The 27,212-nt window shown below is 33.7% G+C and overlaps 2 protein-coding genes across 3 annotated transcripts in view; both read right to left on the bottom strand.

Annotated features, from left to right (window-relative positions):
- Window positions 1-27,212, bottom strand: part of LOC129792881 (activating transcription factor 7-interacting protein 1) — a 481,750-nt gene that overhangs the window by 83,137 nt on the left and 371,401 nt on the right. The gene's annotated exons all lie outside the window — the stretch shown is intronic.
- LOC129792936 (cyclin-dependent kinase 14) overlaps window positions 1-27,212 on the bottom strand; it is a 118,811-nt gene that overhangs the window by 24,203 nt on the left and 67,396 nt on the right. For both annotated transcript variants that reach the window (XM_055832385.1, XM_055832386.1), the window contains exon 3: window positions 9,472-9,666. In XM_055832385.1, the coding sequence (XP_055688360.1) occupies window positions 9,472-9,666 (195 nt within the window). The remainder of the gene's footprint in view (window positions 1-9,471; window positions 9,667-27,212) is intronic.

Below are 27,212 nucleotides of genomic sequence, written 5' to 3'. Positions count from 1 at the left end.
TTCAGTCTTCAGATATACAAGTAGATTTTCTTTTTATAAAATAAAACAGAACGACAGATGAAACATGTAGGTATCCATTGTATATATTGGAGGGAAAATGAAATTTTCCTTTTAGTTTCTTTTAATGCTCACAGTCCTTCTTCCTTCATTTCACAACAATTTCCTTGTGACAAATTGAATTTATGTCAATACTCCTCGTATTTCATTATTGACCACTTTTTGTTCATTCTCTCTTGGAGATAAATGGAATAAAAGAGTGGAGGAGTAAGAAAATCATGAATATTTTATGAAAACTTTCAGATCAATCAGATAGTGGATATATATGGAGTTTTTTATTCACTTGTGATGAAACACATTGAATTTGCTGATAGTTTTTTTCTTGTAAAAAAATCTAGAATGTTGAGAATCTCATTAAGGAAACTATTTGAATATATTTTGAGTTCCATCTTATACTTAAATGTATAAATTAAGAGAACTGAATCATATTATATAATCAGAAAATACTGGATCTTGTAGAAGACTGCAATTGTATTTTACTGCCTTAAGGCAAAATTAAATTGATTTGCTTAAAGAAATCATTTTACAAAAGATTTTTTTTTCACAAAGATATTAGGCCTTCTTTAAGAATCATAGATGTTCTCTTAAAAGCTAGAATTACATTTTTAACGAAAGTAATATAGAACAATAAATCATTATTGCTTTCATTCCGGAGAAGATAATATTAGAGAGCTTTGAGGGTTGCAATTTTTTCTAGTTTTACTCAAACTTCTGTTTTACAATAAATCATTCTCCTCTATCATGAAAGCTCTCATATTGGTTAAATCTACAGCAAGTAAACAGATAAATACACACAAAAAGCTTATGCATTTGTTCATGTAAATTACTTACAAAGCTCTCTTTGCGTATAAATACGGTTGTTGTTTAATTTAAAATTATTGTCAATAAATCCAATTTGTGACAAGTTAGGTGTATTTTGTGCACACTTTTAACACTTTTCTGCTATTTTTTCGCATATCCGCGACAGCACGTGAATTGAAATATATTAGTGCAGAAGGGTAGATGCACACGTGTGATCCCGTAGTACAGGAAAATTAATGGAAACTTTCAATATTTGCTGATCCCAACAAATATACACACAAACCAGATACCCGGACGAAGAGGAGCTTTTGCCTGGTGCTATGCATAGCATAAATATTGATAGGCACCTCCCTGTGTGTTTTCACATACCCCACACAGCAAGTGTGTGTAACCCTTCCCCCCATTCCTTTGTATTGTCAAAGGGTACCGTGGGGGTCGCAAAAGCGCTTAATGCCGGAAAAAAGGGGAACGAAGGGATGCCGGGAATTCCATTGAATAAAATTGACTTGAAATTTGCGCACACAGAACATCAATAAAAATGCTAAATTCATCCCTCTCTCGTTGTCAAAAAATTTCCACCCCTTTTTTTCCATGATGGTACACGCAGTATAAGGTGTATTGATATTCAAACCCATGGATCATATACATATATTTGTACATTCTCGCATGCTCTCATATACGAATTGCACCCCCCTTTACAACGTAAAGTAAACCAAAACCGGGGGAGAGATTGAGAAATTAGGAAGCTTCCGTGTGCATTTACCAGTATCATATAATGTTCCCTGGGCAATGTGTACGTGCATAGCAAGTGAAATGGTTAATTTAAAAAGAAAAACAATAGCGGAAAATTAAAGAAATTTACTAACACAAACTGGTAAAAAATGCATGGAATGAAAATGTTATAAATTAGCTTTTATAAAGAGGATTGGGTCATTTTGCATTAATGTAATTCCTATGTATCTGCCTGACGGATCAGACACAATTCTAAGTAGGTAAATTAATGTTAAATCTAGAGCTTTCGCCTTTATTAAGAATTGTGATTTTTCTAGCTTTTCCTTAATGGAAAATTCCAGGAGCCAAAGAGATCTTTTCGCTCAATTATTTTCAGTAAAATATTTGAGGAATTCAAATTCAAAATTACGGAAGTTCATTAGTCTATCACCCTGTCCTTATTCCAAAAGTTTTCATTCGTTTTTGATTAAGGACGTTGCTTTATAAATTCTTAACATAACAGAGCTTTTAGAACAAAGCTATATCAAATAATTTATATAACGAAGGTAACAAAAGTTTTTCATTGTCAGAGAATATAACTTTGTGGCCAATGCATCCAAACTGATCTAAACTCCTTTCTTAGAGTAGAATAGCCAAGAAATCAGACAAGTTACACTTCACAAATTTCCTTTATTCCAAGAAGATTCTTTTGGACTCCACATACAATAAAGTTCTTTTCTCTCTTCTTTATGTTTTTTCTTCTCTATGTCAACTCTTTCATTTCACTTTCTCGCATTTCCCAAACTGGCACGGTAACACAATACTTTCCGTAATGGGTAAAGAAAGTAAAAAAAAAAGAAAAAAAAACCAAAGAATTCACAGAAAAGAAAAGGAAGTGAGTCTCATATGTTAGTTGAGCCAAGTTGAGCAAAGAGGCAAAGAGGAGAGAATCCACCCCTCAATTAAGGGGCTTGGCATAGATGCGCTCCCTTAACAATAAAAACATAAAACGATATGAGAAAGGAAACTCCATTTGTGTTGGGAAAATTTACTCATATAAAATATATAGAAATATTGCGCGCTGGTTTGATGATAAAATTTTAAAAGAAACTTTGTATTATATCCTTCCGGTAGGCCCCCATTGGCTATTTATTATATTTTACTCGGCAATTCTTCTACACACATACCCTGCCACCTTCCCTGCGCACACACCCCAAAGCGATTTTATGTTTTATGAACTTCGCTATATAGCTCCCTTGATATGTATGTATGGACTACTCTTGGATCACGTGTATCCTGTGTTGAAAAAAAGCTCCACGCAATCTTTATAATATAATTTTGAAAGAGAGTCATAAAGTTCACGCCCTCAGAAGAGCTTTTTTTCAGTTCAAAAATTTAAATTTTTGCAATTTTTCATTTAATCATATTTTAATTTTTTCATCAAAGTTCATTCAGCGTGTGTGATTTATACAAATAAATGATTATGCCTTATTTAACATAATCTCCATATAAATTCCTTCCGCTGCTCCATGTATTACCTACATATATCACATAGATACATAACGGATTCACAATCAAAAATCGGAAGTCCACCATGAAAGTCAATGAAGCCAATATAATCCCATTTCCAATTAAAATCTCAATTAATAATGCTTTTATTGCGCAAAAACCAGGGAAAATTAATTTGCTCTCATAATTAAAAATTATTATAATTATTTTTCATTTTTTGATGATTTATTTTTCAATGAAAAAAAAACGCGAACTCCATCACGTTTTAGTTTTCCATATAGCAAGAGCAAAAGGTGATAAAAAATGAAACATGGATGTAGGACATGGATGTATAACAGGAAAATGCAAAAGAGCAAAATGTGACTTATTATCATAATCTCAAACGTGACTCTTTTCGTTAAAAAAAATTTGCAAATACAAAAAAATACACCGTCGTGAGAAGGAAAATTCAGCAAGTTGGTGAAAGCACATAGGAAGATCGTTCTCACCAGCTGTCGTCATACCCAGTGAAAGAATCATTCTTTTTCTCACCACCCTCTCAGTGTTTCAATCATTGAGATATTTGTGCCAAGTTTTTTTTGTTGTATTAATCATGTGAGAAAATTTGCATATTTGTGGTATGATGGATTTAATGCAAATTTATGTACATATGTTTATTGTGAGAGGATTTACAAAAGAAAAGACACAAAGGGTACCCCCGTAGAGGAAATTTTCCTCAAGACTTTTCCACGATATGTAACAAAATGTTTCCATTTTGTTCAACAAAAAAGTCTTTTAGATGTGTTTTATTGATAAAATTTTTGAATTTTAATGAAATGCAATTTCTCATCTTTATGTACATTTTATGTGTGCATAGAAGCTGTAAAATGATTCCATTCTATGAAGCAGAAAATACTAAGGGGTAACACTCACCATTGGTGGTGGAGGAAGTGAACTCATGAAGTTCCGCTTTTGTGGGTCGAAAATCTCGATTTACTCACTCCACATGATACAGCATTTCCCCCCATTTCTCATTCATTTTGTGAGAACATTAAGCAAAACATCCCCACATTTTTGGGGAGGCAAAGAGAATTCTGTGCAATATGGGACAGCTTTGCATTGCATATTCAAATTTTAAAGCTTTTTTGGAGCTTTTTTTTCTTCCTTCCAGCCCTCCTGTATGATTGACGCTTTGGAGTGCTTTTTAGAGTATTCGTTCATGCTTTCGAGGTGAGATCATACAAAAAGGTATATGCTTACATGCGATGCCTTTATACAATGTAATACATCCATTTGTGCCGGAGCATCCAATATCTTCCATCACCAATCAATCAGGTGAGAAATATGGAAATATTCAATCAAATGACATCCGTTTCATTAATTTTTTTTCCTCCATACAGTACCATAGGTACGTCAAATACTTCATATTTGAACTCTGTCTAGACCGGATAGAGTTTTTTTGTTATTTCTCCACATTTGCACAGCATATGTAGGTACATATAGGGACTTTGGTTTCACGGGGGATGGTTGAAATTAAATCAATTTGTAAATGGAAAATTCGACAGCAAATGGGAAAGTATAGATGTAGTTAAATTCATTTATCCCATTCAATGGGCAGAATCAATAACTTTATCTCTCTCTTTCCATTGCTCTATTCTTCGCAATATCTACATTTTATATAGGCATTCTATTTTATTTTATTATCTGTTCCGGTAAAAGCTTTGAAATCCAGCATAAAACCTCTCGCGCTGTTAGTTTGCAAGGAATTCTATACGATTTTTGTTTAGCGTGAAATGTGGCAAAAAACCTCGATTAAAAAAATACATTTTAAATCCAATTTTCAGCAGGAAATTGATTTTTAAATTTTTAAACAAAAATACATCTTCAATGAGATTTCTTTTTGATGATTTTAAGTTTGAAAATTTTAATGAATCCGATTAAAATTCACACAGAGTGCTTATCCAGGGAGATATTGTTAGCAAAATTCTCCACCACCGAATGTTATTGTGCATTATATAGATTTGGCTTTCCAATCAAATAAATTCCAACGGAAACCACTAATTGCATTGATGATGAGTATTCAGATCCATTGCACTATTTTCGGATTTCAATTGTATTCATATTCCATTGGTATAAGCAAAGTAATTAATTTGTACATTTGAGAGAGGCTTCGGTGTGGTTTGAACAGGTGTAATTCTCCACGTATAGTTGGGAGGGGGGTCATCTACACAACTCTTAACATTAAAGTAAATTAAATTAAAGTAAATTCAGAGAACTTCAAGAGAGATTTTCAAGTCAATTTTTAAAACAAATAAAAATAAAAATGTTGCTTGTATTTAATATATTATTTTTATATAAAAAAAAATTATTTAAAATTCTCACATTTTGGTTAATTTCTTTCAGAAAGAGTTTCCAAAATTATTTAACAACCCCTTTCTTTTGATTAAGTTATTTCAATCTTTAATCCCATCAAAGAAAATTTTCCCTAAAATTCATTAAAAATCCTTTCAATTTAACCTCAATGGAAAAATTATCTTGTTAATCGACCTATAAAGAGTTTTCCAGATTAGATCTTTATGTCTTTGTGGTTTTTCTTTAGCACAAAAAAGGATTATAACGTCACAAAAGACTCTAGAAAACAATTTTCAAACCTTTGCAAAAAATACAAAAAAGCCCCCAAAGTACTACACAAAGAGGTCACGATTTCTGCAGCATTTTGCACCTACTTTCCATGGACCTATGTTGGCTATTTATTTCCCCACATGTATAATACCCCTCTAGAACCACCTCCTCGAACTATGAAGCTGCGTATGACCACACTCTATGCTATGAGAAATATTCTCAAGTGTCTAGGCCCCTTCTTGTGTTCTCTTATCCCTCCCCAAAGTCCATTTATCGGCTTAATGGAGCCTAAAGCAATAAAGGCCTAACCACACTACACGTAGCATTTGTTCCACACACTCGTGCATTGCACATCCCGCGTACTCACATTTTTATGAAGAGTATATGCCGTCAAAGGAGGGTTGACAAAGTGTCTTTCTCACACCATCCCCCTTGGTAAATGCTATTCATCCACCCCCCGGCTACGGAGTGATGAAAGACACTGCTGGGAAAAATCAATGTGTGGGAAGACACAGTGGGAAGACATTTTTTCCACCCCATGTCTCTTCATGACATCAGATACGCTCCATCCCCGTATGGGGGGTACTTCAAAAAGAACTTCATCCTTCGCCCCAGCAGGAAGAGGAATCCCTTTTTCACATTGTTTATCACATGGAGAATCATAAATAGAAAATATTTTCTCCTTTTCAACTTCTCATTTCTACGCAGAGGTTTTCCTCATTTTCCACCCAATGATTGCATTGTTTAGCGCATTCCTCTCTATACGTGGTTCAAACGAAATTCACAGGGAGACAATTTATTTTGAATTTTTTGTTGTCTGCTCAAAGAAAGCCGCATAAGTATGTATGAGGTTGAATGAATATTTGGGGTGTGGTCAGAAGGGGATTCTGGGATTTTTTTTGTTAGAGCACGCAATGGTGGAGGAACTTTTGAAGAGATATGGGAGATTGTATGAAAGATGATGCTCTTTTGACTTCTCTTCTACCCCATTCGTCCTGGCTCTGCAACAGGACGAATACCATAGAGGAAGCTTTTCGTACAAAAAAAAGGTATCACACTCTTACAGTCACGGAAAGAATAAATGAGGCACACGATGTTTCTTCATTATTTATGATAATTTTTAAGGAATATTGAGGCCTATTGATTGGGCTTGCCTTAAAGAATACTTCAAAGAGTCCTTTAAAAAAATTCTCTTAAATATAAATTCAAAAAATACAACTGTAGGTGAAATTCGCTAGGCAGACAGTTTAAGAATTTATTCTTAAAGATTTCCTAAGTTTTCTTCACAAAAACTTATGATTTCTTAAATTTCCTTAAGCTAAAACTTAGATATTCTTAGGTTTTCTTAAGCGAAGTTAAGAATTCTAAAGATTTTTTTTTAAATTTCTTTAAGATTTCTTAAGTTAACTAAAAATTTTTGAAGTATTCTTAATTAACAGTTAAGATTTCTTTAACCTTCTTCAGCTTGACTAAAGAAATTTTAAATTTCACCAAAGAAAAGTTAAGAAATTCTTAAAAAAAAATTTTTTAAAATCTTAAGAAATTTTAAGACTGTCTGGACTAGTGAATATTACCCTATGTTTTAATCTTTAAAAAACTCATGCATCTGCCCCAATTATTTCTTCCGTGAGTGTTGTAAGTAATATAGTTTTGGGAAATTGTATATACGGCCAAATCCCACAGACTTTGGATTTGTTAACATGGGTCTTTGTGTAAGATGAAAAATAGCTCATCCCGGAAACTCTTCTATTTTCCCTGTCTCATCTGTTCTGCCTCGACTCTCCGTTTTTTTTTCAACCTTGCATTAATGTGACTCTTCATTGTCCAGAAACTGTCACAATTTAGTATTCTCGGTCCTTTTTTTTTCAGGGGGTAATCTCCAAACTCTGCAACTTTGATAAATCCCACCAACGTCCACCGGAATATCAAGATTTTTTCTTTGGTTATATATGGAAAAATTATGTCCTTACACCATTCGTTATTTAATAAATTCTCTCTTGATGTGACACATTTTTCCTCTCTTTTGTCGCATTTATTCTGTACATATATGGGGTACCAAAGAAAAATGATATACATTGCAATTTATCATGGTGTTTCAAACTCTCTTCTATCAAAATGGAAATTAATCATGGTCAGTTATGTATGGTACATAGCGAAGAAAACATAATTTTGTAAACGAGATTTTTTTTTGAAATTTGTTTTAATATTAATTATTTAAATTTAAGTGGAATTCCCTTAATTTCCTAATGAAAATGTCTTTTTTATGTAGTTAGGAGTGAAAAAAATTTGTTATTCCAAAATTCAGAGAAATCTTTTTTAATGAAAAAACGAGAAGATAAATCTAGATTATGTACCTATATAATACATAGCAAGCCATGAAAGCTCATCTAAATTCATCCATGTTTCCTACACTATTCCGACACAGACGTATTCACCTCCCTAACATCTAACCAATTGAACCTACGAATTTCCCAGAGACTTTCACCTAATGGCTTGTGTGGGTGAAGAAAGTTTCGTATAATACGTAAGGAGTGCTTTGGGTAGATAAGAGGATTTTGCAGCATACATCGCTCTATCAGAATGGTTGAATAGAACCGAGATGACCAATGGACGCAGAAACTTATTAGCATAAGTAAACTCCTGAGAAAGGTCCTATGCTTTTGGTATTCGTGCAAATGGTTATAAGGTCGAAATTACTACAATTCCTCGGGACTGAAAGCTTCTTACACCTGTCCATAAGGTTTCAATCTACCTTGTGATGGTCAATTTCGTCAGTTGGCACTTAAGCTGATTAACATACGCAACATCATTCATATTTTGACATTAGATAATCTTTTGATCTACTATGTGCTATGCTTATTTGACACAACAAATCCAAACCACAAATTTCAACATTATCTATGTAATACATATTTGTGAAATAAATTACAGAAACAAACCACAGTTAGAATAATAGATTTTAATCCTAAATAAATCACAAAAGTTAAATATTTATCATTCAAATGTATAAACTAAAGGTTAAAACTCCACTAAACCCTCAAATGATTGAGATTTATCTGTACATAATTTATATACTTTTAATTATATATTAATTTTATTAGTTTTAATTTAATTTGTGACAATTCTGGAGTTTTTTTTAATTTTATTAATGTCAAAAATAAATCAGGTTTTAGGTATTTTATAGAAGATTTTAACGTAGTTAACGCTGAAAGCTTTGGGAAAAGATTTGCACCCACTACTTCACGCCCTCAGAAGGGAGTAAAATCTCCTATAATATACCTTATACATATTAACACCGTCAAGGACCTAAAATAAATCAGTCTGATTTTATTTTCTATGCTAATTTGCAATTTTTCATGTTTTTATAATTTGTTTTTTTTTTTTATTTTTTCCTTCCAAGTTATGGAAGGGAATATGTGGGTGATTCCATGTAACGAATCATAAACAATTTAAGCCTACCATTTTCATTCTTTCCACTTGAATGAGCCTTATTACATCGCATTATGAAGCAAATGAGTTGGAGATAATTGGAGGAAAATTATGTGTAGGTATATTTTCTAATATGGTAAAGTCCTTTCAAATATTATTTCCTAAAACCGTATATATTAATAACCAATTTAGGAAATCTAAAGTTGTTTTTTTTTGCAATTATAAAACTTCAAAATTAGGGAATTTTTTCACAAAAAAAAACATATTTATTTAAGGTCTTCTAAATTAAGTCTGGGGCACAGTGCGACAGGGGTATCCATTACAAATTACTTGGTCCTTTAAATAAATTAAATCAATACTCACGTTTACCGTATCGTAAATCAGATTTGTCGGCTGGAATATTGCCATTCGGCTCCAATCTGTCCAAATACTCATCAGAATTGTAGCCATTGAAAGGTACTTTACTGCCGTGATTCTGATGTCCACCCCTATGATGGTGATGGTGATGGTGGTGATGGTGGTGCTGATGGGATTCTTCACCATCCTCCCGGGATATTGCTGTAACGATTAGAACAGACAAAAAATACCCCAATCAGCAAAAGTATTAAAGTTCTGGTAAATAAATTTCATTGCTTTTTTTCTTGCATGTGTGCTTTTGGACACGAATTTGGTGTCACACTGTGAGAATTTTTTTTTGTTGACCTACACCACACCGCATGAAAATTTCATATTTCTAACTGGAAGTATGGTGCAATGGTGAAATGGTTCTATATGATGGTGTATGGGAATGTAAAAAGAAAATACACATCTCTCAATAAATTCCCTGACGATCCAATTTCGATAGACTTTATGTTGGCACCACGTCATAACTTATTCCTTTCATTTATATTCCTTCTACCACCATGATATTTTTATACATCTCTTGGTCTGCCACTCTGACTCATCCTCAAATAAACCAAACGACTCTCGTTCTCTCTCCATACCAATATGGGGTGTATTGAGGATATTTTGCAGTGAGAGAAAACCCAAAGAAATGCCGTGAAAAACAACCCAAGAGCAAAATCGAAATAGAAAAGTCCAATGGAGTCATGAAACTGAAAATTTATATCCAAAAAGATAGGAATTTCCGATAGTATGACACAAATTTCCACATCGCGAATTTTTCCTACATGTTTTCCTCAGTTATGGACAAAATTTTTCTCACACAATTCTATCCCTCTTCTCTGGGAAAATTCCTTGTGATTTACCGTCCAGATAAATTGTTTTTCCTTTTAATTTTTATTATCCATTTTTCAGTTTAGCTATATACTTTCTATCTAGGTCAGTAAACAAACAATAAAATTTCAATTTTTTTTTTCAGGGAAAATGTGGAAATTCTACCCCAAAAAATATGAAAAGTTTTGAATAATTTTCTTTGTTAAATTCAGAAAAGATAGTTCTTATTAAGTTGTTTTTAAAAATTCTAAACGTTTAAAGAAAGAAAATTTCAAGGAAAACCTTGAAAGAAACCGAGGAAAACTTGCAGAAATATATCTGGAAAACTCTGAATTGAAAGAATTTTCTCAAATTTATTTTCTTTTAGTAAATTTCTTGTGTTTTCATTAAATTTTGTTGGAAAGCTCATGGTTATGTATTATATGTTCCTACCTATGTATTGTTTTAATTCAATTAACAAAATAACTTTGTGTTTTGTACTTTTCACCATAAACCAAAGTGATTTTCTCACTCACAAATACCCCAAACTTATGAGGTGGAAGTAGAAATTTTGTCCCATGTGCAGACACTTCATGACAAATTTCCTTCACAATCGAAATTGCCCATTTCCACTCCCCCCCCCCCCTCACACTTTACCCCTGAGTTTACATAATAAATGCTATGTGTACTGACTAAGAAATCCTCTCATGGAAACAAAGGGATGATTGGAAGATGGACGAGGGTTTTTGGCCATTTGTGCACCATCTCAATGGGGAATTTCAATCGATTCATTTGCAGAAAAGGCACAGGGGCCAAGTGAATTAGTTTGATAGTTGAGGGAATTACTTCAAACTCGATTAGCTGCGAAAGGAGCTGGAATAAATTGTCTTATATATGATTGGAGGGTGGAAAAGTTCGGTCACATAATTGCAGTTTAGGATTCAATCAGCAATAATTACAACTGACTTTTCCTTCAATTTCCACACAAGGCGTATACCGGAAGAGAATTCAAGGGAGTGGTAATGCCTAAGAGATGTTTCTCTATGTATTGGTTAGATATTGGAAAAGTGTCTTGAGGAGTAAATTCTGCAAAATGAAGCATTCTTTTAGGGGGAAAAACTTGGGTATAAGTGTTTAGGAGTTTTTGGAGAAATCTCAAAGTGCATGGAACGGCAGAACGTGCACTTCAATGGCTCTTGAGAATTCATCTAAATTCTTTTACTGGGTGAGTTCCCAGAGCTACTGTAAATCTTTTCCATACGTATATGTATCGTCTGCACACTGCCCATTTGACCCAACATAGAAGAATGCAACGCCCCGGAAAACTTCATGGAATTTATTTATGCTTGGTGATCTTCCAGCTCCAGAGGGGAACACAAAATTGCTATGGGAAAGTGTATTAAAATGTATCACCATTTAATATTTAACGACACATTGCAGACAATTTCTTTGTTCATCCCATAGCCGTTCAAATTTTCTGGGGAATGGAAGAGGAAAAGCTCTCAACATACATAGCTTTAAAGCTCCATACAGAAATGTATTTCTATGCACTTTTAGCATCCCATTCATTCTCTCCCATTTTACTCTCAAATACTCCTCTGCATTTTGCTTAATAAAAAGATAAATATTTAAGGAACATCAACGGGTTTTTCTATGTGTTGTTCACTTTGTGAGAGGAATTCCTTAAATGATGGTGGTGTATGTAATTCATTTTGTACTTTGTTAAATAATTACACATAATTCCATATCAAGTATGAAAATTTTAATTTGTTTATGTTGATTTTAAAATTCTATTTCAAACTAAAAAGTATTCCGAGCACACCAATTAAAATTTTCAGTAGAGAGAGACAAAGTTCATGATTTTTAATTTTAAATCTCTTTATGAAAAAGAAAAATCTCAATAAGCCTCTTTATATAAATTATTAAAAAAACATTGCATAATGGAAACTTTTAGTAAAGCTTGGCGAAAGAAACTTTTATAAATAATAATTAAAAAGAATGTATCTGTTGATTCTCTCTCAAAGCTTTTGCCTTTTTAATTAAAATACATACGCTACCTATTTTGTAAATATGAATTCAAGCTTAAAGCTCTGTAAGAAATATTGAAAGCACGCGATGCTGTAATTTTTGCAAAAGCCCCATTTATACAGGAATACTTAAAGACTTCCCAACATTTTCATCTATAAACATTTCCACCCCTTATGTATCGCAACATTATGCTCTTGTGGCGTATTCTGCACTAAAAAGAATTGGTTTCTTTGTTGGAAAAGCACAGAGTGAAAGTGATGAATATCATTTTGACATGATACCATAAAGATGGTAAATGGCTGGTTGTATTGAAATACAGCATAAGCAGGAAGGGGGAATGTTAAAGAGACTAAAACATTGAGACGCACAGCATGATAACTAATCTTGTAGTGCTATGCAATCCGTAATCATCAACTGCAAACGCCCTCATTTTCCCCCTGAAAAAAAGCTCTCTATATCGGTTTTTATGATTTTCTCCCCCACAACTTTTGTTGTTTACTCTTAAAGTTGGGATAGTACATCCAAAGGAGAGAAGAAAAGGAAAAGAGAATGCAAGGGGAAGATGTTTGTCTTCAACCAAGCACATAGCGAGTGAATTAAATTAAACTAAATGTGTGTGAAAAGTTGCAAGGGGATGAGGGGATAAAAGTGTCTGCGGCATTTCAACTTCATTGGATTACCTCTCATCAGACACCCGGTATACGGGTGGATAATTAAATCAAATTGCTTCTCTCAATTCCTCATTGTCTTTTTGCACCAATAAATTCCCTCTTTAGTGCACCTTTTGCTAATTTTTATTGCCTATGTGCAGGAGAGAAGCGATAAAATCCAATAAAAATTGCACCACTATACACAACACACATTACTTTTTATTATATCACACAGAGTACGCGCTGAAAGCTTCGCGCGGTCCGAGGGATTCAAGTTCATTCACAGAGTGCAAAGTTCCACACCCAGGCAATTCAACCGCAAAATTGAGTATATAACGTACACAGCATATAGAGCCCTAGCATTGCATCCGCCTAGTTTTCCATTTCTCGCGCTCAACCATGAAATCCTCATCATCCAAGTTCATTCTCCAACATCCCATAACTTTTGCACTTTTTCACAACTTTTCACTTTAATTAATACTTTCCGACAGCTTTGCACTCTTTTCCATAATAATGCAACGTTTTTTTCTCCCTTAAAAATGAATCCAATCACAATATTCGTCAATCCATTTAATTTTCTTGAACTGAAGGAATTTTATAAAACAGTTTGCAGAATTTGTGAGAAAAATTGAATTTCCTTCAAATTAATTAAAAAAGAAATATTTGGTTCATAAGTTTTACTTTGGGTATGTAGGAAGGAAGTACATCATTCTTTACCATTAATGTAAATTCAAAACTTTTAATAAGGGATAAAATAAACTTTAAAAATTCAATTTTACAGCAAAAGTTCAGTCTCTTTGGAATCCTTAATTTTATCAGCAGGATTGTGCATTTAATAGTCCTAATATGATTTCTCCAACTAGGCCAGTGGAATTAGCGGAAAATGACCCCAAACTTTTAAATAAATTCGGCCTAGCCAAATTTTGCACCATTTGATTCATAAAAATATAAGAAATTTTTTAATATTTACGTGCATGCTCTAAAACTTATGCTCATTTCAGAAAATGCGTTTGAAAAATTTTTCATACATTTTTCCATAGAAGCCATCGAAGCCATTGAACGAACATGCGACGTCGCTGAACTTCGTGTTCCGAAAAAGTATGATTTGACAGTTGAGAATTTTCGAGTAAATATTTTCATTTTTGTGGGGATTTTTTTTTTGTGAAATAATGTGTGTTTACTTATTATTTCTGCATTATCTCATGTAGGAAGTACTTTTTTTAATCCTCGTTATAATTTGTTGAGTGGAAATTGTAAAAACTATAGTATTTTATGTGGTTTGTGTGAGCAATTTCTTGGAACACCCCAGTGACGTCACTTGTTCGTTCAATGGCTTTGGTGGCTTCTATGTGAAAATGTATGGAACTATTTAAACGCATTTATTGAAACGAGCATAAGTTTTAGAGCACTTAAGTAAGTATAAAAAGGTTTCTTATAATTCTTTGAATCAAATGGTGCAAAATTTGGCTAGGCCGACTTTATTTAAAAGTTATTTTACTTCTCAGCTGGCCTAAACAGTTTTGACACGCCGCCCTTCCCACTATGAGCAATATAATTGAATGGATAAATACACACACCTATACTTGATGGGGGAATTTGATTTATCTCAGTGATCTAGCACTCGCATAACATAGAGGATAATTTCATCAGGGATAATTTCTTAACACCACATAACCTAACTCCATGCTATGTTTGCTGCACATCAAGCTACAGCAATATTCAAAGTCTCCCAGGATAGTGTACACATTAAACATTGAAAGTACAAACTTACATGCTTCACTCATACCATACTCTATACACACACACATTTCGATAAAGCAAATTTAATTAAAACTTCCCTTCATACTTAATATGGGGAAAGCTCTCTGTACATGAAGCGCACTTTAGGAGCACAATCAGGAAGTTTTCTAAACTACCAGAGCAATGAGATAAAAGTACAACATAAGATAGAAAATTGCCAAAAATTAGAAAACTTTTACAAATCATTTTTTTCATTTGCTGAATTTTTTTCATGGCTCAATTCATTTAATTGTTATTAAAAATTAAATATTAAACATTCATGAGAGGAATAAATTTTCGCTTAATTGAAAGTTCCATTCATTCAATTTTCATTCATTTAATCTGAATGAAAATTTTCCTATCTTCGAAAATATTAGGTTTTGATTATTCGTAAAATATAAGGGATGTTTCACCAAAAAAAACGACAGATAACCTTTTAGTTTTTAAAACTAATAAAAAAGCTCAAATTGTGGAGAGAAAGCTTATGAAGTACTAAATTTTACACTGAAAAGTACTAATTCTGCCTAAAAAAGAGTACTAAAATTAAGCCTGAAATGTATTAAATTCCAGCCAAAAAAAGCCTTTTTCACTTTCGTCTTAAAACGGATGCAATTAAGTCGGATCAGAACTAAATTTAAGCCTAAATTGTACTAATTTCAAGCATAAAAAGTGCTAAATTTAACCCTAAAGAGTATGAAATTATAGATGAAAATTTGTACAATTTTTAGTTCATAAAAGGATCAAATTGAGGTGCAAAATCTTTTGCATATTTTTGGTAATTTTTAGTATCAAAATCAAGCCTCATTAAGTAATAAATTAAAGCTTAAAATGTATCCATAATTTTTTTTCGATTTTTTTACAAAGAATTTATTTTATTTGAATGGAAACATTCGAATGATTCGCCAAAATATCGAAATATTCGACGGGAAAAAAACCCATTTATTGAAAATTGATAATTTAAAAAATCCCATCATGTTAATTTTTAATTATATGAATCACAAGGACCCTTTTTCTTGGAAAACACAATTTGGTTATACCCTTGTAATTAATTTATGTTTCTATTAGGTAATTAAAGTGAAATCACTTCCGCTCTCTCCTTATTTACCTTCCACTCTCAATGGGAAGAATTGATTGAGAAAACGTACGGCCAAGGATTCGTTTACGAAAGAATTTCCTAGCCATCGAGGCGATTGGAATGTGATGTATGTGTATATACATAGGATATTTAGTGGTTTATGGTGCGAATGGTGTAAATAGGAGCTACCTGTAGCTATATCATGCTATCCCACGCGATTTTTCATTCTCCATTAGTTAGCAACCGTGCCTTTTAATCGACCCGATAAGAGAATTATGTAATGTGAAGTACAGAAAATAGAGTTATCCACACTTGGGAAGGTTTGTTGGGGGTTGTATCTTCTAGGGTGTGGGTGGGAGTAAAATTCATTCCCAGTATGGTGAAAGCCACACTCGCGAAAAGCACATACTTCAGCTCTTATATGTTTCCATATGCCACGTAAATTGAGTATCATCTTGCGTTATTATATAGCAGAAAGCTCTGAAGAGACATCTTCTCGCAGCAAAATCTGTCGTCTCGCGGTTGTGTTTTGGAGATGCAATTAGTCTGTACAGCTGATAAATTCACCCCGAGTAATGAGTTTGTGTGTTGCAAAATGTCAGACTGTTCACCTTCTCGTAGACATCTCGTGCTACATTTGACGCAAATAATTAACTAGAGTGATGAAAATGGGTCATCCATGTGGCATTGTATGGCTTTTCTTCATTACTCGTGGAATGAAAATATTCCTACCTGTTATCACTTTGCACGAGAGAATGTTCCGTAATTAGCGAATATTTTTCTCTTGTTGCTTGCTATGTATTTGCAAAGCTCAGAAATTCCGGAATGAAAGAAAACTAACTATATGTTCTTATGTAGATTAATTGTGAAATTTTTCTTTGTGTCAATAGAAAGAAAAAACTATGTACCTACACGCAATAATAAATTCTACGCGGAGGAGTGTCGATAGCTGTGGGAAAATTCTTTGAAAAATTCTTTCTTAGCGATGAAATAATAAAGAATTTCAGCACATTATTAATTTTATCAAGCATATTTTCAGTATTAAATAGAAGCAACTTTTTTTAAGGCTAAACTCAGCATTACAATCACGCGCAAACACGCACGATTGCCCTTTTGGGGGGCATTCAAGTGAGAAATCCACGAGTAGAATCCTCAACAATTGTAACCCCTCGTTATCGCCCAACACAGCCTCCGCGCGACCCCCGGTATGACAAAGCTCACCTCTTTGGGGAAACACGGAAAAGCTCGCTCTCTGCTGAGCAAAGACAATATCATTCACCTACCACGCACATACACAATGCCGAGCAATTTTGTGCCGTTTGATGGTATAAGGACAACAAAGAGATTCGAAAAATCATTTAAGCGTGAATTTGCGCCTTACACCATTCTAAACCCCATTCATGGACAATACACACTTAATTACCTGACTGTAAGGATTTCTCGATATTGAACTGAAGGTACACAAAGGATATACTCGCGCAAAAACGATAGACAATCTCTCTATACACAACAGATGCGATCGAATGAAAATGTAATTGATTTTTTTTTCAAAGAGAATTTTCATCTCGTCTGTTCATTGATTTTTTTTTAATAAAAATTGTTTCAACAATAATTTCAATCATAAAATACTTTCAATTTATTATTTTATTTTTTTGACCATATTTTCTCTGAATTAAGCCAGCGCCATCTATTATGTTTTCCCACAGAGGGATAATGACTTCTTATCCAAAACCACTATGCATAATCAGATACGAAAAAAAATATCTCTACGCTATCCACTTTAGTGTCAATTAATCCCAAATTAAAGCTACATAAATAACATCAGAGAGCACATGTTTCCCTTAATAAATTCAACCAGCAAATAGGTCCTTTAACTAGTATATAAGTGAATATAAAGAGCGCATAGGAAGGGAAGATTTATGCTAAAAGTTTGCCCTATTTATTTGTCAGTTGATACCTATGGAGTTTATTGCTGATTCGTTGCCATCATGAATTTCAATTAAATATTAATTTGAGCTTGTTCTGTGCTGTAAAGAGAATGTTGAGTGCAGAATTTTGTGTGTGTTATATATAATTCTGCAAGCGTCAAGTACTTGATAACTACATTACGTGTTGGTAGCGTGTAGTCGAACGTTATGCTCTTCTTTCTTGACATTTTATCCACCCTGTGTGCAACCCTGTCGGGAAAAGTGAGAAGTTTTCTCCACTTTCCACATATATATTGGTTTTGAAAATATACACAGCGAGGAAAGAGAAGCAACACTGTGACTTTTATTGGTGTAAAGAAAACCCCTTTTACCACCACCCTCATAGCTTTGAGGGAAATATTCGAATTTCTTTTCTTTTTTTTCTTTTTCTTTTCTACAAAACCTGCACCGAATATTCATTTTCATGCAGCATTAACTTATGGATAAAATTTGTGCCAAGCATTTTCTTATTATGGGATTAAATATCATCACACAGAGAAAATGCTCTTGCACAAACTTTTGATGTTTTTCCTCCCTCAAATGGGAAATTCTCAGTGTGGGTGTGTGTGTAAAATTTTGCAGCAAAATTCCCTCTTTTGGATGGAATTGCATTTTTCCAAGACATATAACTTTCGCCTTTGAGAAGTTGCAATATGAAATTGAAAACTTGTATAAGGGAAAAAGGAAATTCTCGTATCTTTTGAGTGAAACATGAATACTTTCTATATGAAAAATATGTAGGTATATGGGGGGAATATCAAGTCAAGTTGAGTGTAACACCAAAAAGAAATTGCTATAAAAGTTTTCCTACATACATTTTATATTTATATGTAGGTATATATTATTTAATGTTGCGAAGGTTGCGAATTTAAGAATGAATGGAGTTGTGTGTAGTAACTCGATTTGGTTAATATAGTGATCCCTCGGCGAAGGAAGAACTATTCCCTGATGTGGTTGAAATCAACTAACATCATATTTTCAAGATGAAATGTTCTTAAAACGAAATTTGTGACTTTTATTTGCAATTCTTTTAAACTTTCTATGTAGATTCTTTACTCAGCAGAACATAAACTATTAGGCTAGATTCCTATATATTCTTTCCGTCCTTAATGCAATAGTAAGGCAGATAGTTAGACTCTACAGATTAATTGAAAAAATAGAAAGAAAGCTAAATGATGAGAAATTATTTAACTCAGGAGGATTTTTCTGGCCATCGTGGCCAATTTTATTCTAAGTCTGTGTATAGATTAGTTCCAATACTTTAAAATCGTCGAAAGAAAACGTAGAAAATCATTTTCCTTTTAAGAGAAAATTAAGGTGAAAATTTTGACGTTATAAATGTCGATCCTTCAAGGGTTAAGGGAATCAGATACATAATTATAATTTGAAGAAATTCCAAGAATGCTTCATAAACATTTCTGACTTCTTCTTCATTTCCTCCTAAATCGTATAAAAGCAGAGAATTTCTCAACCTATACACTAATGCCATGCTTTATTTCCAGATTTTTACATATATTTTTAATGGGAGCAATTTGTAAACATCAGACAAAGTTCTTCACAACCGCATGTTTTATTCTTCTCTATGCGCGCCTTTTTTTCATTTCCTCACAGCATTGTTATTTATAAGATGCATTCAAGATGTTGTTTTGTGGTGCCACTAGTATATGCCCCCTTTTGCCTTATAGTTGGAAAATCAAAGCTTTTTGTATTTATAAAACATATCCCATTTTATCTTGCTGCACACACACACCGAACGTTTAATGAATTGAAGATTTACGAAGGAGAAAAAGGGGTGCAAGTTGATGAACTGAGATATAATTAATGATGTGCCATTCGTAAATGAATGCGTTTACACCATAAGCAGGGAAATTTTCTCACGGAATTTCTTCCACTCACAAGACTTCTTCATTCAAGTCACAACAAATCCAACAAAAAAAAACGAGAACTGAAAATCCCAACATAATATAGCTAAAGTTTCTGGCAATAGAACGAGCAAAGAGAAAACCAGAGATGTATATATGGAGGTGTGACTGCTTCCTCACATTACACAATTTATCTTCTATGCTCCCTCAGCACTGTGAACCGAGCGTTATTTATTGCTATTTGTCAAAAATCAAACCAAAAATACCACGAAGAAGGAAAAGCATTTTAGTTTAACAACTAATTTGCATTGTTTCAATTGGAAATTCACCAAGAACCGTCACAAGTGCTCGACATTCTCCTAAATTAATCTCCAGCACTCATGCATAATATACGGCGTGCGAAATGTATCTAAACATTTTGCTATATTTATTATCCGGAGCGACACCTAAATTCACTTTTCTCACTATATACGTTGTGTTGTGTGTTGTATATATGGTAAAATGCCATACTTCAGCATTTTAGGATGGGTCTCATGCTCGCTATGAGCGGTGTTGCGGATGACTCTTGCTATTGCGAACGCACCACTCCATAACAAAGAACTCTCCCTCCCCCTAAACTAAAGCTAGTTTTGCATATATGCAAATGTAGTGCGGAAAAGCGAATTTTCCTCCAAGCTATGTCATGTGCGGTACCCATCAACTTCCCCAATTCATCTGTGTGTGTGTGTGCCTGACGGAGAGATCTTATTGCGCCACGTGAACATTTTCACAACCCATTCCATACATACTGGAAAATGTGTGATTGCTATGGGTAACAATAATGGAGTTGCACGAACGAAATTGATTGAGATGACTTTTGGGTGAGTGCTAGAAGTGAGACTTCAAGAAACTTCTCCCAACGAGACGGTTAGTTTGGTGTGCATAAGAAAATGTTAAAATTGGTTTTATGGAATTGAGAAGTTTATGTTGGATTTAGCAAATAACACATGAAACTTTTGCCGCTTCCTGTCATTAAAATTGAGCAATAAATATCTCAAGCGTAATACTTATGCGAGAATTTCCCCGAAGAAAAATATATTTGACTTCCAGGTCAATCCTGCTGCGATGTATAGTAAATCCCATAGGATTAATATCGAGATGTTCTTCTTCGTTATGAGTACAAGAAATGGTGTGGGTGCTAGCGTGTTTATACATTACTTAATTCGTTAAGTTAAATAAAGAACATCATTATTCATATTCGATACTGTGTCAACAAAATGAGAGTTTACCATTTAACCGGAGGCTTTTGAAGAAGACTTCTTGGCTACTTATCTAGACATTTAAAGCACTAAAGTTTGATATTTTACAAATGGAACTCTTCAGCATATTTAAAACCCTTTACAAATTAATTTTTTTCGTGAATGTAAATCAATATTTTTGATTTAAAGACGTTTAGTTAATTATTAGTTTAGATTAACTTTTGCAAAGAAAAATATTTTTTTAAGTTCTTTCAAATCATTTCTCACTCAAATATTGGGTGAAATTCACTAGTCAGACAGACTTAAATTTTCTTAAGATTTTTAAGGTTTTCTTAGGAATGTGTTAAGTTTTCAAAAGATTTCTTAAGAATCCATAAGGAAAAACTTAAGATCATAAAAAAAATTTAAGATGTTAAAGTTTTCTTAAGCGAAACATAAGATTTCTTAAGTAAATCGAGCAAGTTTCGCTTAAGAAAACCTAAGATTTCTTAGGAAAAAATTAAGATTCTTAAGATTTTTCTTAATAAATCTTAACCAAACTTAAAGAATCTTAAGAAAACTTTAAAAAAAATTTATCAAAACTGATGTCTTTCTTAAGGAATCTTAAGACTGTCTGACTAGTGAATTTCACCCGTTAAACAAATAATTTTACATTAACTTTCCCAACTCTAAGCAAAGGTATAGAATTAAGAAAATTATTACAAATCATGCACAAGAAGTGATTAATTTGATCATCACATATAGGGCTCAAAATAAACATTCCTTAACAATCATTTCATTTTATGTATACAACACCCGCCTAATCAAATTATACTCGCACATAGGGAAACCACAAGAACCACAATACGTCAGCAAGCAACAGCAAAGTCTTGTAATTTGGATTATTTTGACTGTATGTTTTCCACATTTTCTTCTAGCCCTGTTGTTGTTGTGCTCTCTTGGTGAAATTAATCCGCAAATCAATCTCTTTGTCAACACAACACTTTGAAAGCAAAGATTCCGCAACAAAATATCAAGCAGTGGTGATTGAATACTTTCTCCTATTGTTGCTTTCTTCATGATGCATAGCAATGCGGGATGATTCGTAGTGGAGTAATCGTGGAAGAAAAGGTATATACGGGGAGACGTGCAGATGAAATTCAATAATGAAAGTATGCTTATCTTTGGGGTAAATAGAAAAAGTGAATTTCCTTGTATACCGGGTATTTCAATACGTTTCCTTACAGACAAAATCAATATAAAACCCAATGGTATCATGAGAATTATGTTTATTTTATGGTATCGCAGAAGATGGGGTAGGTGTGTTGTGTATATAGCAGAGAAAGAGATTAAAGGGAAAATGGCCAAGAGGAAAATAAGAGGAGAAAAGTGAAAAAGACAGTTGTCTGTCATGTTGTGGAAGATGTAGGACTCCTTATCCCATCAACATGGGGGTTATTCGATGAATTCAATGGAATATAGTGGCTTCATGGAATATATATTTAAGGACCATTTTCCCGTAATATACATCCATATGATTGATGATGTGTCACTTGTTTATTGCTGCCCCAAAGCTTTCCCCGTAAAATTCTCCCGGACGAAGGGGTGTTGTGTGTACAACCCCAAAGAAATCAGGGTTCAATTGTTACTTTATACGAAGAGCGGCAACAAGAATGTAATAATTGATGATTGAGTGGAAATGATAATCACTTAGTTTTGGGACGATAATCGATTTCCAAATTTAGGGGTTGTTGCATAAATTTCACCTAAGAATAGATTTTTTTTTCATCGGAAAAACTTCCCGCGCCGATTTGGCGCATTTTCCCCCAATATGGGAGGAAAATGGAAAATATTTATATATAGTAAAAGCGGATAGATGTAGCATTTTCCGAACGAGTTTGGGATGAAAGACTATAAATCACCAAGTGAGGGAAATGCCCTGCCAACAAAATATTGCCGAGGTGGTCTACAAGTTGAATTTTGGGTGAAACGTCCATGGGGTGGGATTACATATAAAGCACAAGAAGATTCCTCCACACGACCGACTTGCTGTGTATCTAAATTACAGATCGGTGTACGGGAGCGTCCAGTGTTTGTGGTTGGTAAGGTGAAAATCGGTGCAGACTACCCGGGATATGAGCAAGTCAATGTGGGTCTGAGATGGCCGTAAATTTTAAATTATGACCATCTTTGCTGAAGAAAATTCCCTGTGCCACCCAAATGCAACTGTATGTAGAGAACCTTAACGTTCTACCCATGTTGGAAACCCTATGAATCATGCAAATTCTGTACGGGTTTACCACCATAGATCACCGTTCATACGGCACATATAGTTTGCACAAGGATTTGGCTATATCCACACACACACAGCCCCCGTACAGAAGAGATTGTTTATTTCACACTGTGGACGAACTTGAGCCATTTTCTCATTGCTTGCAAAATACTCTATTCTATAGTCACATCAAGGATGCTATATTGAAACTCAATGGCATCTTATAGGTCTCATGGGGGATGAGAAGTCGCACACAATAGAAATCACTTGGTGATTTGCGTAAGGTGGGAGTATGAATAAAACTTTATGATGTACTTATTTAAAGTTTATGAATTTGACTTTAATATTGCTTTTGTACTTTTAATACACTCGGAAAATTTTATATACAGTTAGATAAAATATAGTCTGGTGAAAATTGGGGGGGTACTCAACCCCCTCCTGGGGAGACTATAAAATGAACAGGTTTATATAAAAATTATTTTTTTTAGCTGAGAATTTTTCTATTTCTCAGAACATTAAAAAAAAATGTTGATAGAGAATTGTTTGTTCACGAGAGAACCATTGCATTCTTTAAAGAGCCATATTAGTATTGAAATGTATCACTATTAACGTTAACATAATCCTTTTGTTGTTTTATTTATCATATTGGGAAAACAAATTGTTCGCTCACGTCTATTTGTTTGATAAAACAATTCAGTGAAAATGGCATCGTTTGCGATGCAAAATGAACTGAAGCATCTCTATTGTGTCAATCCACCGTGACACGTCCAAGAAGCTTTCAATACACCACCATTTCGTCAAATAACATTGCTTATGTTCGCCCCAACAATCGATTTTGGTGTTTATGTTCGTTTTATTAATGTTATTTGCACAGGTGGAAAATTGACTTAATTTGGATCGTTTGCAGGTTTAAAGGAAGAAGACCGTTTAAAGGAATTGATGGAATTTTTATTAAATTTAACTAACCTTTTCCAATTTTTTGAAAACCTAAAATAATCGGCCTTATTCAGCAACCAAGAAACCCCTGAAATCTTTAAACTTTGTACTGAAATTTCAAGAGTTCAAGCGAATTTCAAGGGTTTCTTAGTCGCTGAATAAGGCCCATTAATTGGAAAATTGATGAAGTATTAAGACAAGAAAAATTTTCAAATATCCGTTGGGGCCGATTCTGTTAAAAATATTTTCTTTTCTTGCAATTCATCAGTTATAAGATTTTTAGTATTACTTTTCCAGCGCTCTTTGAAGATCTTTCTGACTGTTTTCTGGAATAAAGAATTCTCTGTCTTCTTTTATGAAACGACAAAAGAACGATTTAAAAAATATATTAACTGTCAAAATCTTACAACAATTGTTTAATTTGTAAGAACAGAAAATGAAATATTTTAACCAGAATCGACCCCATTATTATATTTTGTTTCAGTTAATCAGAAACATTTGTGCAAATCGCTTTGTAGATTTTCCCCAATTAATCACACGTAAGATGGATAGGGGCATTTATGTATTACACAATCTCTGCGGAGGATATTGTCGTTCTTTCATCCCCTAATCATATTCACCCTCATCGTAAATGGAATTTTTGGATTTTCTCTTCCCAAACTATTCTATTCCTTCTCCCTTAATGCAATCTGGGTTGATTTTGCCTTCTTCAGCACACTGACAAAACTTTTATGGGAAAATATCAAAGCCATAAAATAATGTCGATAAATCGACCACACGCACAATAACATGCTGGTGAAAGTTGAAAAGTTTCCACACCCCATTCCCGGTGTGTGAGCTTTGCACCACTTTGTTGATTCTCTTCAAAGACATTTTCCCAACACCCCTAGAGTTCGGCGAGAGAGGAAGGGTAGGAAGGAGGATAAAATAAATTATCCTTAAAATATCTCTTACCAACATCGTAGAATGGGGGGATATAGTGTTTGTGCTGGAGGATTTATTGCACTCTTACGTATTGACATATTGCCCCAAAATCCAATTTTGTCCTCCGCAACATACACACACATTGTTTTCAATAACGCCATCCATTTAATTCGCTACCGTACTTTGAAAGATTTACAAATTAAGATTGTGTGGAACGCATAACACATTCCATATAAAAATTTATTGCCCTTCACCAAACAAGGGGGTGGTTTGGGGAATTTTATCCAAAAGATATCCATCCATATATAGTATAGCTGTTGAGAATTATGTGAACTCCATGTTTTCAAGAGAGGGGATATTGTTTCTCCACACAATGTCTTCTTACATTCTTCCACCATTCACCATCATTCTCCTTCAATATATTTTTCTCCCTGAGATCTCTGCTTCCATTCCCTTAGCCATTTTTCCCAACTTTCACAACGAAGGATAAGAAAGAAAAATTGATTACGAAAACTCTGCCCTACATTGAAACATTTTCCCGGGTTTTTCTTTTCCTCACATCTCAAACGTTGAAGATTTTCTGCATATTGTACGGCGAGGAAGAAAACTGAAGAAAAGGTATGACGAACGCAGATAAGATGAATTTAAAATTCATACAAACATATCAAAGCTTTTGTAAGAAATTGACAAATCAAGGATTCGCGAAGTATAATTATTTCATACGATCACCATTGACGTGATTTTAATCATTTCCATCAGATTTCCCCTCTGCCGGCGTTTTGCGTCAACAATTTGAAAAATCCAATCTGTCCGTTAACCCAGCTTATGATTATTTGAAAGACACCATGATGATGAAATAAGTCAAATAAAGAGAGCCATTCATTTGAATTCTCCACAAGACAATGAGATTAAATCGATTACACCCGCATTAAATGAATTGCCACACTCCTTATCACTTTTCATCTTTGCGCAAAAGTTAGCTTCCGTCGTGACCAGACAAATTTTATCCGTCAGATAACCCTTCCCGGGTTGTCTCTTTCATTTTCTCCTCTACAACACACTTCACTAAAACTCATCCGGGGGGAAAACTTAAAAATTCCCCCCAAAGGTATTGTGAGAGGATGAGTGTAAAGAGATACGACTCCTATGTACATATATTATGTACATACATACATATGTATACTGGGGTGTATCAGTGAAAAATGTCTTTAAAACACGGAACTAAACACTCAGAGAAATTCTGAGTTTTTTACGTAGTTCCAAATTTTTAAAATTCAAGGAGCCTTTATTAAAGAATTTTTTTTTTAACAATTAGAGCTTTTCATTTTTGAGAAATGCTCTGAATGACAATATTTGGTAAATGTTAACCTGCTCATATAGTGACTAACCTTAAATCGAAATCTACCCTAATAACTATCCTAAAGGAACCTGAGGGAATTTTAATTCATAATGAATTTCGACTAAGTCCTTCCGGAAGCGTCAGCCAAAGAAACGATGTATCCGGTCAAACGTATATCTTTTTGAGTTTAGCCAGAATTTTCTAAATTTGATAATCATACGTATCTAGACTAAATCTTCAACTAGTTTGATTAAATTTTCCTAAGAGGCTTAACAAGTTAGTTTAGACAACTGATGGGTTTAACGATACCCAGACAATGAGAAAATTTACCATTAAAGACGCACAAAAGTGGAAAAACCGCTTGTGAAAATTAAAAGGATGCATTTGGGTTGATCTGATATCTTCATGGATAATGCTTCCGGAAGGAATTAGTCCTGATTTTTCTAACAACGTAATAATCTAACCCCAGAGGTTAGAATAGCAGGCAATAGAAGAGAAATTAATATAATTATAAGAGAGAATGATTGGCAAGAACACAGTTGAGTATAACAGATAGCAATGGTGAGAGTTATTCGTAGATTAACCATCGTCGCGCACAGACGTATGTGCAAGAACTGCAAGACTGTGTGTCAAGGCTACTAGGGGTAGTTTTTCCGGGTTCCACATTAGGAAAATTAATTATTTAAATAGTTTAAATTAAGGATCCTTAAAAACCTAAACTGCTAATTAAAAAAAATACTAAATATTTTTCAATTTTAACTCTAAACAACAAAAAACATCCCCATATTTAAATATATTTTCCCCTGAGTGCAGAGGAAATTAAATATGCAAGCAAAGAATGCTGCTTTAGGGAGGGTTGGA

The sequence above is a fragment of the Lutzomyia longipalpis genome, chromosome 3 (assembly GCF_024334085.1).
Source record: "Lutzomyia longipalpis isolate SR_M1_2022 chromosome 3, ASM2433408v1".
NCBI classification, from domain to species: Eukaryota; Metazoa; Arthropoda; class Insecta; order Diptera; family Psychodidae; genus Lutzomyia; species Lutzomyia longipalpis.
The sequence above is the reverse complement of the archived record's forward strand: the minus strand, read 5'-3'. Positions and strand labels throughout refer to the sequence as shown.